This window comes from Haliotis asinina, chromosome 5 (genome assembly GCF_037392515.1).
Source record: "Haliotis asinina isolate JCU_RB_2024 chromosome 5, JCU_Hal_asi_v2, whole genome shotgun sequence".
Classification (NCBI taxonomy): Eukaryota; Metazoa; Mollusca; class Gastropoda; order Lepetellida; family Haliotidae; genus Haliotis; species Haliotis asinina.
The window spans coordinates 24,458,107-24,471,133 of NC_090284.1; the positions used below are offsets into that span (position 1 = coordinate 24,458,107).

At 37.8% G+C, this 13,027-nt stretch overlaps 1 protein-coding gene across 1 annotated transcript; it reads left to right on the forward strand.

Annotated features, from left to right (window-relative positions):
* Nucleotides 1-319: 319 nt before the first annotated feature.
* On the forward strand, nt 320-12,984 carry LOC137283186 (N6-adenosine-methyltransferase non-catalytic subunit-like). Its single transcript, XM_067814629.1, has 10 exons — nt 320-529; nt 3,908-3,984; nt 4,796-4,895; nt 6,791-6,856; nt 7,130-7,217; nt 8,231-8,321; nt 9,225-9,363; nt 10,507-10,599; nt 11,653-11,769; nt 12,207-12,984. Exons 1-10 carry the CDS (start codon nt 464-466, stop codon nt 12,735-12,737), a joined length of 1,368 nt encoding a protein of 455 aa, XP_067670730.1. The 5' UTR covers nt 320-463; the 3' UTR covers nt 12,738-12,984.
* The last annotated feature ends 43 nt before the right edge of the window (nt 12,985-13,027 follow it).

Genomic DNA, 13,027 nt, shown 5'->3' on the forward strand with positions numbered 1-13,027 from the left:
ATTTCATCAAAAACCTTTTTATAAAACCTAGTGCTTTAAGTGACAATGTTTTATAGCAAGTCAATAAAAACCCGTAGTGTATTGAATAAGATTCTTACTAGGCGTAAGGAGAAAGCAATATATGGACTGTAATCCGGTTGTCGTAACCAAAGTAACTGGACAAACGTGAGTACATAACGATTCGGTTTAGTGTATGAAGGTACTAGGTACTGGGTGTAGGAAATTTTCGATTATTGTCGAACTCAACCACATATCAGCTTTGAGATCAGCATTTCATTCTAACGCCGGAAATCCAACCGGTATTTTCGCTGAGCAACTTAGCCGTTTACTAATAGTCAGTAGACAGAAGCTCGGTCAATGGCAGCCGTAAATTGGTTCTGTTTCCGTTGGAGGGAAAAGCAGTGAAGTTTTAAGAAGAGCGGTGATAGGGTTAATATTGCTTCATTAGTGGTTGGTTACACAAATGGGTGATCGTTTGAAAGAATTGCGTGAGAAATCACTGAAGCGAAAGCAGCTTCTTGCACAAGCCGTAAGCATGATTTTTTAAAAATTTATTACTGTTGAATTACTGGACTTAGGGCCTGGGCTGTATATGGTTATCAGAGACCATGTAATTGGTCTATTTTTGTTGTTTTCCTGAGAGTAAGACAAGATCGCTCATACTGAATAATCTCTTGGCGATGTTCCTTCCGTTCCCCCATATTCTTTCTTCCTCAGATTAACAGAGGGAACACTAAGAGATTCAACCATATTATATCGCGACGTCATAGGTTTCCGATCGTCATATGTTTTCAGTCAGCCATTATTATTCCCATTTATAGCGCGATGGTGTGGGGAAAATCCATGTGAACCATCCTGCATGTCAACAACACAATCCCCGCTATTGGTGGGACATAAATATACTGTGAATCAAAGTTTATGCGTCAACAACAGTAAAAAATCAACGAAAGATTTATTTTAACTAGGGAATCATTAATGCAATATCTACCTCATAATCAAATGAATAAAAATTCTAAATCTTTACTCCAAAGATGCCATTCATTTTTTCGCCTACATGGTTTACATACTACCTTTCAAGTTCACTTTACTAGTCATATGACCACACTGCTAGATTTATTTTCATGGCTCGCCAAAATGGCAAAATTGATTACGTAAAATCAGAATTGAATTGCAAATTCATTTCTAAGCAGACACTAGTGCCGTTTAAATTATTTTGCCTCATGAAGGCTATCAACGCAAAGAGGCCAGATACCGGCAGTGTAATTATTAGGCTCTAGACAATGATGATAAGGGGTAGCTGGACAGGGAATCCTATGACTTTCCATCTCATATGGTACACACCATGATAAATGACATTGGAAATTTCCCAACTTCAGTTAAAACTGTTTTAGAGCAAATTAGAAAGGGAAACTCTTTATTATATCTGCACTCTGAAATGTTTGACTATATAGTGAGAGTTTTTGATACAAAGGTCATGCTGTACTATCACAACATTGCTTAAAATATTCAGCCAACAAAAGGACGAAAACATATGACATCATGTCTGGCGATACTTTGAGAATACTTCAATAGAAGTGGCAGCTTAATGACAGAAAATGCGTGATATGCATGGGAATATAATAGTTTGTGAAATAAACTTCATCTTGTCTGAAAGTACAAACGATATTAAAAGATTGTATTTATTTTTTGTTCACGAAATATTTTATCGTTATCCGATCGAAAACCCATTACGCCAGCATATTGTACGTTATTTTGGGTCATATAGTTATTTTTGTGAGTCCTGTGGTTTTGTTGATAATTCTAGTATATATCAATTTACAAATATTCGGGATAGGGGAATGGAAGGAACTCTTAACACCCAGGAGCATCCTAAAATGTCCTTGAGAAATTTCAGAGAACCATATTGGATGTTAGAAAAATTTCGGCACAATCACTGAAAAGGGTCTCAGTTTTACTTTCATGTACTTTCAGGACAGTAGTTTTACTTTCATAGGCTGTGAGTGTGTTGATGTACAGAGTTAAATCTGGGTCAGTTATCTCTTTTAACGAATAATGCAATTAAATTTGAGGAAACTACCTATTTTTTTAATCATGTTTCCTGTTTGGATACTGTGCACAAAGGTAAATGAATGTATACTGATGGCTTGAAAAATGGTTGTACTGTAAGTGATAGCAGCCTTTGTCTTGTGATAGTGTGTTAGCTGAATAAGCTCAGGCATTGTTATGGAGACACTACTCATCCCCTTTCAGATGATGTTGTCATAAGGACATAACTTATGGTAATATTTTCAAGGGTTTAAACTAAACACTGAATGGTCACTCAAGTATCAGGCTCACAATATGTTGTAAACAATGTATTAGAAAGATTGAAATGGGGGTGTCCCTAGAATTAGAAAACAGTTCTTGGCTAAATATGAATTAAGTAATCCAAATGTGTCACTGTTGATTGTGACAGGAAGTGATCCAATGCTATTCTGAACATATTTTATATGATATACTCTGAGGGCGTGACTTTATGCAAGAGGTACCAAACAACAGATCGTTTTTCATTTTCTGTAGTTTTGATAGAAAGTTTATACTCCAATTTGTTGTTATAACTAATATCTCATTTACCACATTGCCCACTAGAGTTGTGACAATACACCCATGCCACGATACGATACATATCACGATACTGGTAGTCTGATACATACGATACGATACATATCACGATATTTTGTCCTTGTATACAGAAAAATAGAAGTACTGGAAATAATGTGCTGTTATGTTATCATTTCAGGGGAGGTATTCTTCTCCCAAGAAAAATAAAACATGTCATCATGAAAGACATTTTATTTAATATGTTTAGCATGTGTCAGTAAAGTAGTGTTTTCCCAAAAAATGGAACAGCAGGGATCAACATTGGCACAACTGGCTTTTTTGCACAGAAAACAAAATAAATTTGTGAAAATTATCTCAGTAGGAGCATGTCCAGAGCAATGTTTTCCACGAAAATCTAAATAGAAGGGGAGACGGTGTTATCGTAGACTGCTAAGTATGTAAGTATCGTGTTGAATCGATACACGACAATCGTATCGATGTATCGTATCGTGCAGCTCTTGAATCACGATAACTTGCATATTGATTGATCATCACAACTCTATTGCCCACCTATGTTATATCTTTGATATGACTTTGCTAAAGATTCCTCCAAAATGAAGTGGAAGCTTTTCTAACATTGGACACTGAGAATACAGTTAGTTTACATACTTTTTGATCTGCCCTCCCACTTACTCTTTCATCAGATCTGTGGCAAGTTTTGGACCCAATTGATTTAAAATCACAGCCACCCAATACCATGTGCAATCAAGACTGTAGTTTACAGTTGTTAGCAAATCAAACACCTCTTTGTGATACATATGGTTAGGTACACTTTCGGATTAGTTGTTGATTAGTTTTAGCAATATATCACCAGTGTCCAAAACAGTTGCTGGCCTGCAGGTCCAGGTTGTTATTGTATCAGTCCGGCAGTTTAAAAAATTTGCAGGCCCTTGTGGCCTTCAGCAAATTTAACTGACAATTTTTTTTCATCTTTCCCATATTTTTTTTTTATTAGCATTCAGGAATCATCTATGATCCATCATGTTGTTATAACTTACAGTTCACTTCCTGGTATTTCAACGGTTTGCACATGGGAATGACAAATAAAAAAAATATCTGTAGTGTAACAAAATGGCCTGCAGATTTCATTCAGGGCCTGTAGATTTTAAAGCCTGCAGATGGCAGCAGTCCCCAATGGCCAACTACCAAATGAAAGTAATTGCAAACACTGATTATCACCTCTTTTAACAAATTATGTAACTTGATGTAAATCTTCACAATTTCTGTTTGATGATATGTTTCATTTTATCTGTGTATTATATTCCAGTTGGGTGTCAGTTCTCCAGATGGATTAAAAACAGTGCTCAAAACAGGAGATGGTCAAGATGAAAAAAAGCCATCGACGTATGTATTTCATTATGGGAGACTAATGCTGTAGATATGTGCCATGGTATTCAGACTTTGAGTATCTTTCTTCAGGAGTTTGAATCAGAAGATTCAGAAGCCAGGGTATAGTGAAAGGTGTTTCTTTCCCCATCATCAAGCTTATGACTGTTACTATAGTATAGAGAGAAATCTTACTGAAAAACATTTTGGACACAGTGGACATGTTTTGGCACAGACTGTTTGATTACTGGTACATAGTCTGGCGGAAAACTTGGATGTGCCAAGGCCATGGATGTTTATATTTTGGGTGAAATCTTTGAACTTTAGCACCCGTGAAGGTCCGGGGGTAGAATAGGCCTTCTGCAACCCATGTTTGCCATAAAAGGCAACTATGCTTGCCGTAAGAGGCGACTAACAGGATCGGGTAGTCAGGCTTGCTGACTTTGTTGACACATGTCATCGGTTCCCAATTGCGCAGATCGATGCTCATGTTGTTGGTCACTGGATTGTCTGGGCCAGACTCAATTATTCACAGACTGCCCCCATATAGCTGGAATATTGCTGAGTGTAAAACTGAACTCACTCACTTTAAACTTTAGACGAATTAGTTTCATGTATGATACATTGATATATTGTGGTTCTCTTTTAATTAGTACCAGTATTGATTTATGTGTATAAATGTGTTGAAAGAATAAGAATGACCTGAGAGTGAATATATGGTGTATACAAACCGCTGAAGTATGGATGATGTGAATGAATAACTAGCATAAGAATTTTCTGTAGAAATGTTACCAATATGCTCTTCATGACTGCAGTTCGTGTTTTCCAGAAGCAGCCAACCTGATGTCCCAGTTGTGAAGAAAAGAACAGAGGAGCAACAGGCAGAGGAGCCACACATCTGGAGTGATCCCAACCAAAAACAGAAAGATGTCAGTATCTTACCTACAGTCATTAAGTCATACGTATGATAATAGCAGACTGATCTATTGGATAATAACAATAATGCAAATCTTTGCACCTAGAATCCAACATGATGCTGTTCTTTGGTGTTACAACTTACATTTATTACCCTGACGGATTTGTGTTTTCAATGCTGCAACTAAGTGCTTCGTGCGACTATATATCCATACATCCTCTTCTCAGGTAGCCATTTTAAACAGCTGGGCAGAATGAGTGCAATGTGGATGGAGTGACTTACCTAGGGACACAACACAGTTTCAGACCAGGGTCACAAATTTTGGGGGTGACCACTGGGATTCAAACCCTGGTCTTTGGCATGAGAAGTGAGCATGGTAACCAGTACACCACTGTGTTCCATCAGCATAATGACTGTCCTTAGGACAAGCATGTAAATGAACCCAATGAATGCCAAATTTAAACCTGAGGTTTCTTTATCAGAATCCATAAAGCATGCTGCATATGCTTTTTAAACAAATATACAGGTTCTGAGGAAAATTATTACAATATGATTTGGTTTAAATGCATATTGCTCTATGCTAGTTATACCTAGAAATCTAAGAAAACTTAGCCTCAGTACTTTTCGCTACACTCTACTAATGAGTCTAACTAAACCTTATGGGAGGTCGTGTCAGGTAACCTTTGAGATTGACCTATCAAAACACAGCTTACCAAGTCACAAAAGTGGACATTCGCACATACCTTTTGAACTTTTTATCTCGAAAAGGTTCGTACCCAAAAGATTCCAAATGCTATTTTCCGTACGATTGCTTCTGAGTGTTGCACACGGCGCATGTTACAACCATGACAATGGTGAGTAAACAGTCATGAAAATAGTGTTTTGGGCAATATTCATGGATATCATCTTGTGGAAATATTAGCTAATGGTAACCGTGTCAACAGAAACCTCTAAAGCGTATATACTGCAAGTCAAATAACTGTGTTATATGCGGATTTTAGTTTATGGAGAGATCTGTGTCAGTGACCTGAATATTTTGTAAGTCCCTCCAATTCCTAAGTAGTAGCCGTTGTCTGATTGGTTAAATCTATTTAACCGTCTCGTATTGATTGGGGGGTCATAGGTCGCTCAAAGGTTACCTAACATGACTTTCTACTAGGGTCTGTTAAACTCTTGTAGAGTGTAACGAATAACACTGAGACTATGTTTACTTAGACTGCTGGTTATATCATACCGTCCTAGTATCTCACAGGCTACTGGAACTATACACTTTACAATAGGCTTACAAATGTGAACAATTAATCTTTGTATCATGCTGTATAACTTATGAAATAATCAATGAAAGAAAACATGAACATTGTGTAAGTTCTGTAAATGAAACTAACATGTACCAAAAACAGGACAAGTGTAAATGTGTGACCTTTGTTTAGAAAGATTACTTACAGAGTCTCTGAATAGAGGTGACTAGTGGTGTTCCTACAGATTGAAATAATCGTAGATAGATCGCAGTGACCAAACAACCAAGCAGTCAATGACATTTTCTATTAATTGAACACAAATATTTTGGGAACTGTTTGTGCAGTCTTTGAACCACTTAACAGAACGTATCCTTGAAGTTGTCAGGGACTGAAAACATGTTTAAGTGTTAGAATACTCCTTTCATTAACTGAAAAGTCATGACTGAATATTTCTTGAAGACTCTGTTCATGTCATATTAGTCATCACTTTAAAAGGTGCGAGTTGCATGATTTTATACAATCTGCAATGAGATTTTTACCAATTCTGAACACAAGGAGGGATTGAATGTAGTCTGTACACTGATGTTTGTGTTTGTGTATATTCAATAAGGATGGCAATAAATAACAGTCTCACAGTAAAAGAATGGAATGTTATATTGTTTGGTTGTAGAATGATGGAGAAAAAGATGACTTTGATACAGAGGAGTTGTATAGAGACTCTAGCACCTTCTTGAAGGTAAGTCACCAATACAGTCAAGCTGTTTATGAATGGAAAAACAATGTTTTATGTTCAAAATAGTTGTACTTTCAAGACAGGCACTGATAACTATCAATGTGCTAGCATTTTTCAAAGATAAAAGGTGCAAGGATTAATGTGTGATGGTTCAAGTAGCATCTGTAGTTTGTGGCCATGTTTGTATATTCAAAACTTACCACTAAGCATGTACTTTTGTTGACCTTTTCAACCATGTTAGAGGTTCTGTCTGATGGTGCCTTGTACTGGTTTCAGGGGCTGCAGAGTGCCAATCCTCACAATGACTACTGCCAAAACTTTGTAGACACCGGGGAAAGACCCCAGAATTTCATTCGTGATGTTGGTAAGAAGCATCCATGAAACAGATGCAAAGAGATGCTGAATTCAGTATGTCTTGATTGTCCTGTGGAGACCCAGAGGGTCAAGTTATACAAGAGGCAGTGGGGTGGCATTCGCGTATCATGCCCAAAACCCCATATTGGTACAATGTGTGAAGCCCATTTCTGGTGTCCCTATCACAATATTGCTGGAATGTTGCTAAAAACTATACTCACTTACTCACTTACCCACAAACCCATGTTTATCGTAAGAGGTGACTAAGAGGAGCAGGTGACTTGGTTGATATGTGTCATTGTATCCCCATAGATTAATGCTCATGATGTTGACCACTGGATTGTCTGGTTGAGACTGATTTACAAACTGCCACCATGTAGCTGGAATACTGCTGAGTCTGGTATTAAACAACAAGCCAATATACAATTTGCAACTTGATATAGTCAAGAGGGAGGGATTGGCTTCGTTTCCGGAGCACAACTCAAAAACTTCTTAATATCTTTCAGCAAAACTTGGCAGAAATGTGAGGCAGGTCCTCAGAGTGGTGCCTTTTGCTATTTACAGAGTTTTGGGTATTTCCACTTTTCTCGCTTTTCCTGGAAAAACATTTACTGAGTCTTAAATGGGAGGGGTGGGTTTCTTTTCCAAAACACAACTCAAAAGCCTTTAAATGTCTTTCATCAGAACTAAGCAGATTTATGAGGCAGATCTTGAAGTGGCATCTTTTGCTATTTACAAAGTTTTGGCATTTTAGTTTGCTTGATTTCCGTGGAAATTGGGGGGGGGGGGGGGGGGGGGGATCAAGCTGGACTTTAAGTAACTGTCAGATGATTTGTTCTTTCAAATATATGAGAGCAGAGGGGATATGTCATCTTCTGATGACCCTTGTTTTTATATTTTATTAGTTAATTTGCATAAACAAATGACTTTGAGAAGCATATCTATAACTATCCGAATGTTTGTAGAAAAGATTTGACAGTACTGATAATGTGGTTGACTGATTCTTTTGTTTTTCCACTGTAGGTCTAGCCAACAGGTTTGAGGAGTATCCCAAACTGCGGGAACTTATTCGACTAAAGGATGAACTCATATCCAAAACCAGTTCTCCCCCCATGTAAGTCACAAGAGCTGTTCTTGTCACACTATGGCATGTCATTCGTAACTACTCGTGTCATTCCAGCAAGCCAGATGGCGTCTCGTACCCCTCTCGGGGTCATGTTTACGACTGGGTCCTGTCTAAGCGCAAACGGACATGGAGATAAAAACTGTCTAGTACTATTTCCAGGAAAGATAACTCTGAATTTCCAAACGTGGCTCTTACAATATCCCACATCCAGTGGACAAAACAGCAATACGGTTATTACTTTTACATATATGTTTTAGTGTTGAAAGTTGTTCATCCTTAAGCTCAAAGATTATGTTTAACTTATGCTTGGTATAGTTTAGCGAAGTTTCAAAGTTCAACGGTCCCGCCATGTTCATGGTTTGAAATGCCTTTTACTACATGCGATTTGATTGGCTTGCCACAATTCTTGGCCATGATGGCGCAAGAGACGAAAAGTCACGGAAAGACACGAGTAGTTACGAATGTATGGCATGTTCCATGTGTTAAAAAGCCTAAATGTACCATAAATTTGGATATAATGCCAATCAGACCGGTGAGTTGAAGGTATTAAATGACAACAACCACCCCTGAATCTGCTGATTTGATGACCGCATCACCACTGAAGCTAATATAAGTTTGACCCTTTTGGGTTAGAACTGATCTTCAGCAACAGATACTTGTCATAAGAGGCAACTAACAACATCAGGTTGTCGCTGACTTGGTTGACATGTCATCATATCTCAATTGTGTATATTAATGCTCATGATGTTGATCACTGGATTGCCTGTTTCAGATTCGAAACCATATTGCAGGAATTCTGCTGGCATTGAAAAAACAAACAAACCAAAGATGTTTTTATTGACTCCTTGCACATTTCAGTTTTCACTATTTTGGAGTTGATTGTTTTCTCAGGTACTACAACTGTGACCTAGAGACGTTTGACCTCCGAGAGCTCCAGTGTAAGTTCGATGTGATCCTGGTTGAACCCCCTCTGGTGGAGTACCAGAGAACTAAAGGCGTTGTGTTTGATCGGTACTGGAACTGGGATGAGGTATGTTTGGTTGAACCATCTTCCTCTAAGGTGATAGCACTACTGCCAGTTTAGGTCTAGGCAAGTTTACTGGCTAACTATGTTACTACTTAATTATAATTCTGTTGTAGTTTGACTTTAATTGTTCCATGATCAAATTATTCCATTAATCTAGAGTCAGTACAAAATTATTAAAATTCAATTTGATAACTTTAATTTTTCCTTATCCTGACTCATGCTTATTTGCTTTTCTCCTCCCTCCACACAGAGATAGTGGAACACTTGAAATCCCTTGAAGTCCCCTTCTAATTGAAGCAGACATACAATACACTCCCCCATCGGGTGCCTCCCTTTCCCGCCACTTCGGTCACATGACCAGCCCTGTTTGTCACTCTCTCCTCCATCACCCGACGAGACAGTTGGGGTCAACTTAAGTCCCTATACAGCATTTAATATCCTTTTATATTTCAGTCCTTTACACAAAACTTAGTGGTATACAGCTTTGGTCTGCATTAATTATCATTATGTTATGAAACTGTGGATATATTTACATATTTTTTATGTTTTCAAACATGTATTTCATCATTCATGCTCCAGGGGTATGTTATGGCTCTCTGCGGCTGTTCTGCATTATTATGTCTTACTTGCACGTTTTTTTGTTCTTCCAGTGTTCACTGTGAACTTGTTAAGAATCTTGTTTGTATTTGTGTACTATTCAAATATGTGCTAAAGATTATTACATAGGCTCTCTCCAGTCATGTCTGGCAATTCAATTCTTATTGCGTCTGGTAGCCGTGTTTGAACTACTGCTGATATTCAGTGAATAGCCAGACGCACGCAGGTTAAATGAAGAAGTGGCTACTGAAGTACAAATTTGTACCCCGTTGTGCAAAATGGAATGAATGATGCTCAGGGGTGGATACAGGTTTTTGAGAAAGGTGGTGCACACTCTTGAGAAAGGACACTTTTTCACTCGTTTTCATGAGTTTCCTTCGTCATTCAATAAACAGGACAAAAGAGGTAATGCCGATGTTAGCAATTCATTTCGAGGACTGTTTACCTCTTCATCATGGAATAAGATCTCCAGTTATAGTTGTCAGCACAGAAAACACTGGTGAAGACATGTTGTATGGACCTGGTTCATTAGATTTGATGCTGTTTCAGATTGAACGCTTGGATGTTCCTTCAATAGCAGCCCAGAGGTCTTTCTTGTGGATCTGGTGTGGGAATGCTGAGGGTCTTGAAAGAGGCAGACAGGTGAGAATATTCCTTCATCGCAGTACAGGATACTACTCTTATGATAACAAAGTTCATGCATATTCATTAGGTACTATTCTGGAATCAGAGTTCATAGTATTTTTGTGATGTTTCTTAAAACCTGTTTCTGAGCATGTGTGCAGAATTTATATTTTTCTTGCAGCTGAATGTTTGGTATACTGTGTATTCCTTCAACAGGCTTTGTCAGAAATTAGGAATAAGTATATAGACCAGGCCATTTTTTTTGTGTTTTACAGATTTTTGTCCTCAGAAAAGGCAGGAGGGGAAAAAAATAAAAATAAAATCACCAAACAAGTAATATTCCTTGTAAATACTCAAAGCACTTTACTTATGGCAGTTTATGAAGTGTATATGGGCAAAAAACAATCTAAGCAAAAATTAGGATTTTATTTTTTTGAGAAGGGAAAATTAATTTTTAACAACGAAGTTGCGGGGGATATAGACATGGGTTCTGTCTGTCCATATACACAAAACATCAAGTGACCAAAAGGTTTGGCTTATTTTCATGAAATTGGTGGTTGTGCTCTTTTCCGGAGCAGAACTTAAAAACCGTTCACTCTTTCTTCAACAAACTTGGCATATACATGTAGATAGGTCTGATGGTATAGTGGTGCCTTTTTGTAAGTTTGGATTTCTGAATTAAACATTTTTTGCATTTCCATGGCAACAAATTCGACCTTTATTGGATTTGTAGTGTTCTGTTCAGGAGCAGAAGTGTAAAACCTTACAATGCTCTCCTTCCACTCTGCCATATGATATGCACACCAAAATACTGACATACTGTAATCATAATCAGTAGACATATTCATGAAGAATATTTTGCGGGTGATACTGAGGACTTTGTTTTCATGTTTTTCTTTTTCTTGAATAAATATGGCAGGCAGATCTTTAAAACAAGAAATAAAATTGGTCTGCCCTTATGAAGTACATAATTAGATAATGAACTAATAAGAACTCATAAGAAATGGTGACATGTAACTCTTCTAGGAGACAGGTCCAAACTAAGACAGGAGTGAATGTGGATTATTTCAGTGTTTGAAGAGATGGGGTTTCAGGAGATGTGAAGATATTTGTTGGATCAAGACTAACATTAAGAATCCAGGTCACAACAAAAATCTGGAACCCAATGCTATCTTCCAGAGAACAAAGGTGAGACTTAACTTCAGTGATATGGAAAATGGATGGAGAAATATGAAGAAGAAATGATCATACACCTTAAATGAAGCTGTCAAAGATATTTATCCAGCCTATGTCAGAATGTCAAGTTTTGATTGGACTCTAATAAAATACTATATACACCCATCACTAACCATGAGCAGAATACAAAGGTCACATTATCCCGTTTATGTCTGCTATTTAAAAACTTGAAAAAATACAACAGAGTTGCATTTCTTTGCTATTCAGTGTAACACCTCTGCGCATATAGCATCTGGCTACATATATCAGTTTTAGAACTTGTCTATACTGTTCAGTTTAAGAGAACTGGTTTTAATCTAATTTTTTTTGTTAAATGATCCCGTTGCAGTCCACTTTTTAGGAATCTAGGGATGGGTGTTCAGTGTGCTTATCTGTATGTTAATGTGCAGGAACACTGTCTGATGGGGATCAAGGGTACAGTGAAGAGAAGCACAGACGGAGACTTCATCCATGCCAACGTTGACATAGACCTCATTATAGAAGAGGAGCCTGCTTATGGCTGTAAGGACAAGCCTGTAGAAATATTCCATATCATTGAACACTTCTGTCTTGGGAGGAGAAGAATCCATTTGTTTGCCCGAGACAGTACCATCAGACCAGGCTGGCTGTCTATTGGTTCAGAAGTCACAAGCAGTAACTTTGATCCTGAGGTTTATGCCCGACTGTTTCCAGACGAGTCTCATCATGTGACAGGATGTACGGAGGAGATTGAGAGACTTCGACCAAAGTCACCTCAGCCCAAAAATAAAAATAATAATTCAGATCGGGGAGGAAAGGGTCAAGGGAGAGGTTCAAACAACCGTGGTGGGCAACAAAGGGGAGGTCACTCTAATCGCAACATGAGAGGGGGACATCCAGGCAGAGGCAACATGAGAAGGGGTATGGGACGAGGTGGGTTCAAACCCAGGAATGCACGATAGTAGATCACTTTTAAGGTGCAAGTATGTAAATAGGGCCTTTTGTTCTGATTTTTTAATAAACTGTCAGCATTTCCAGATTGGTATTTGGGGAATTTTTCTCATTATTATTGAAAAGGAGTCTGGTCACTAAATATATTTTTCTACTTTTACAATAAAAAAGGATAATGCTTTGCAGACTAAAAAACAAAAGCAAAGAAAGATATGTGTAAATGTTGCCATTCCATGTACATAAATCATTGTCATCAGACTTGTTTGTAATTTGCTTGAGAGTGAGTGGCTGTGAAAGATTC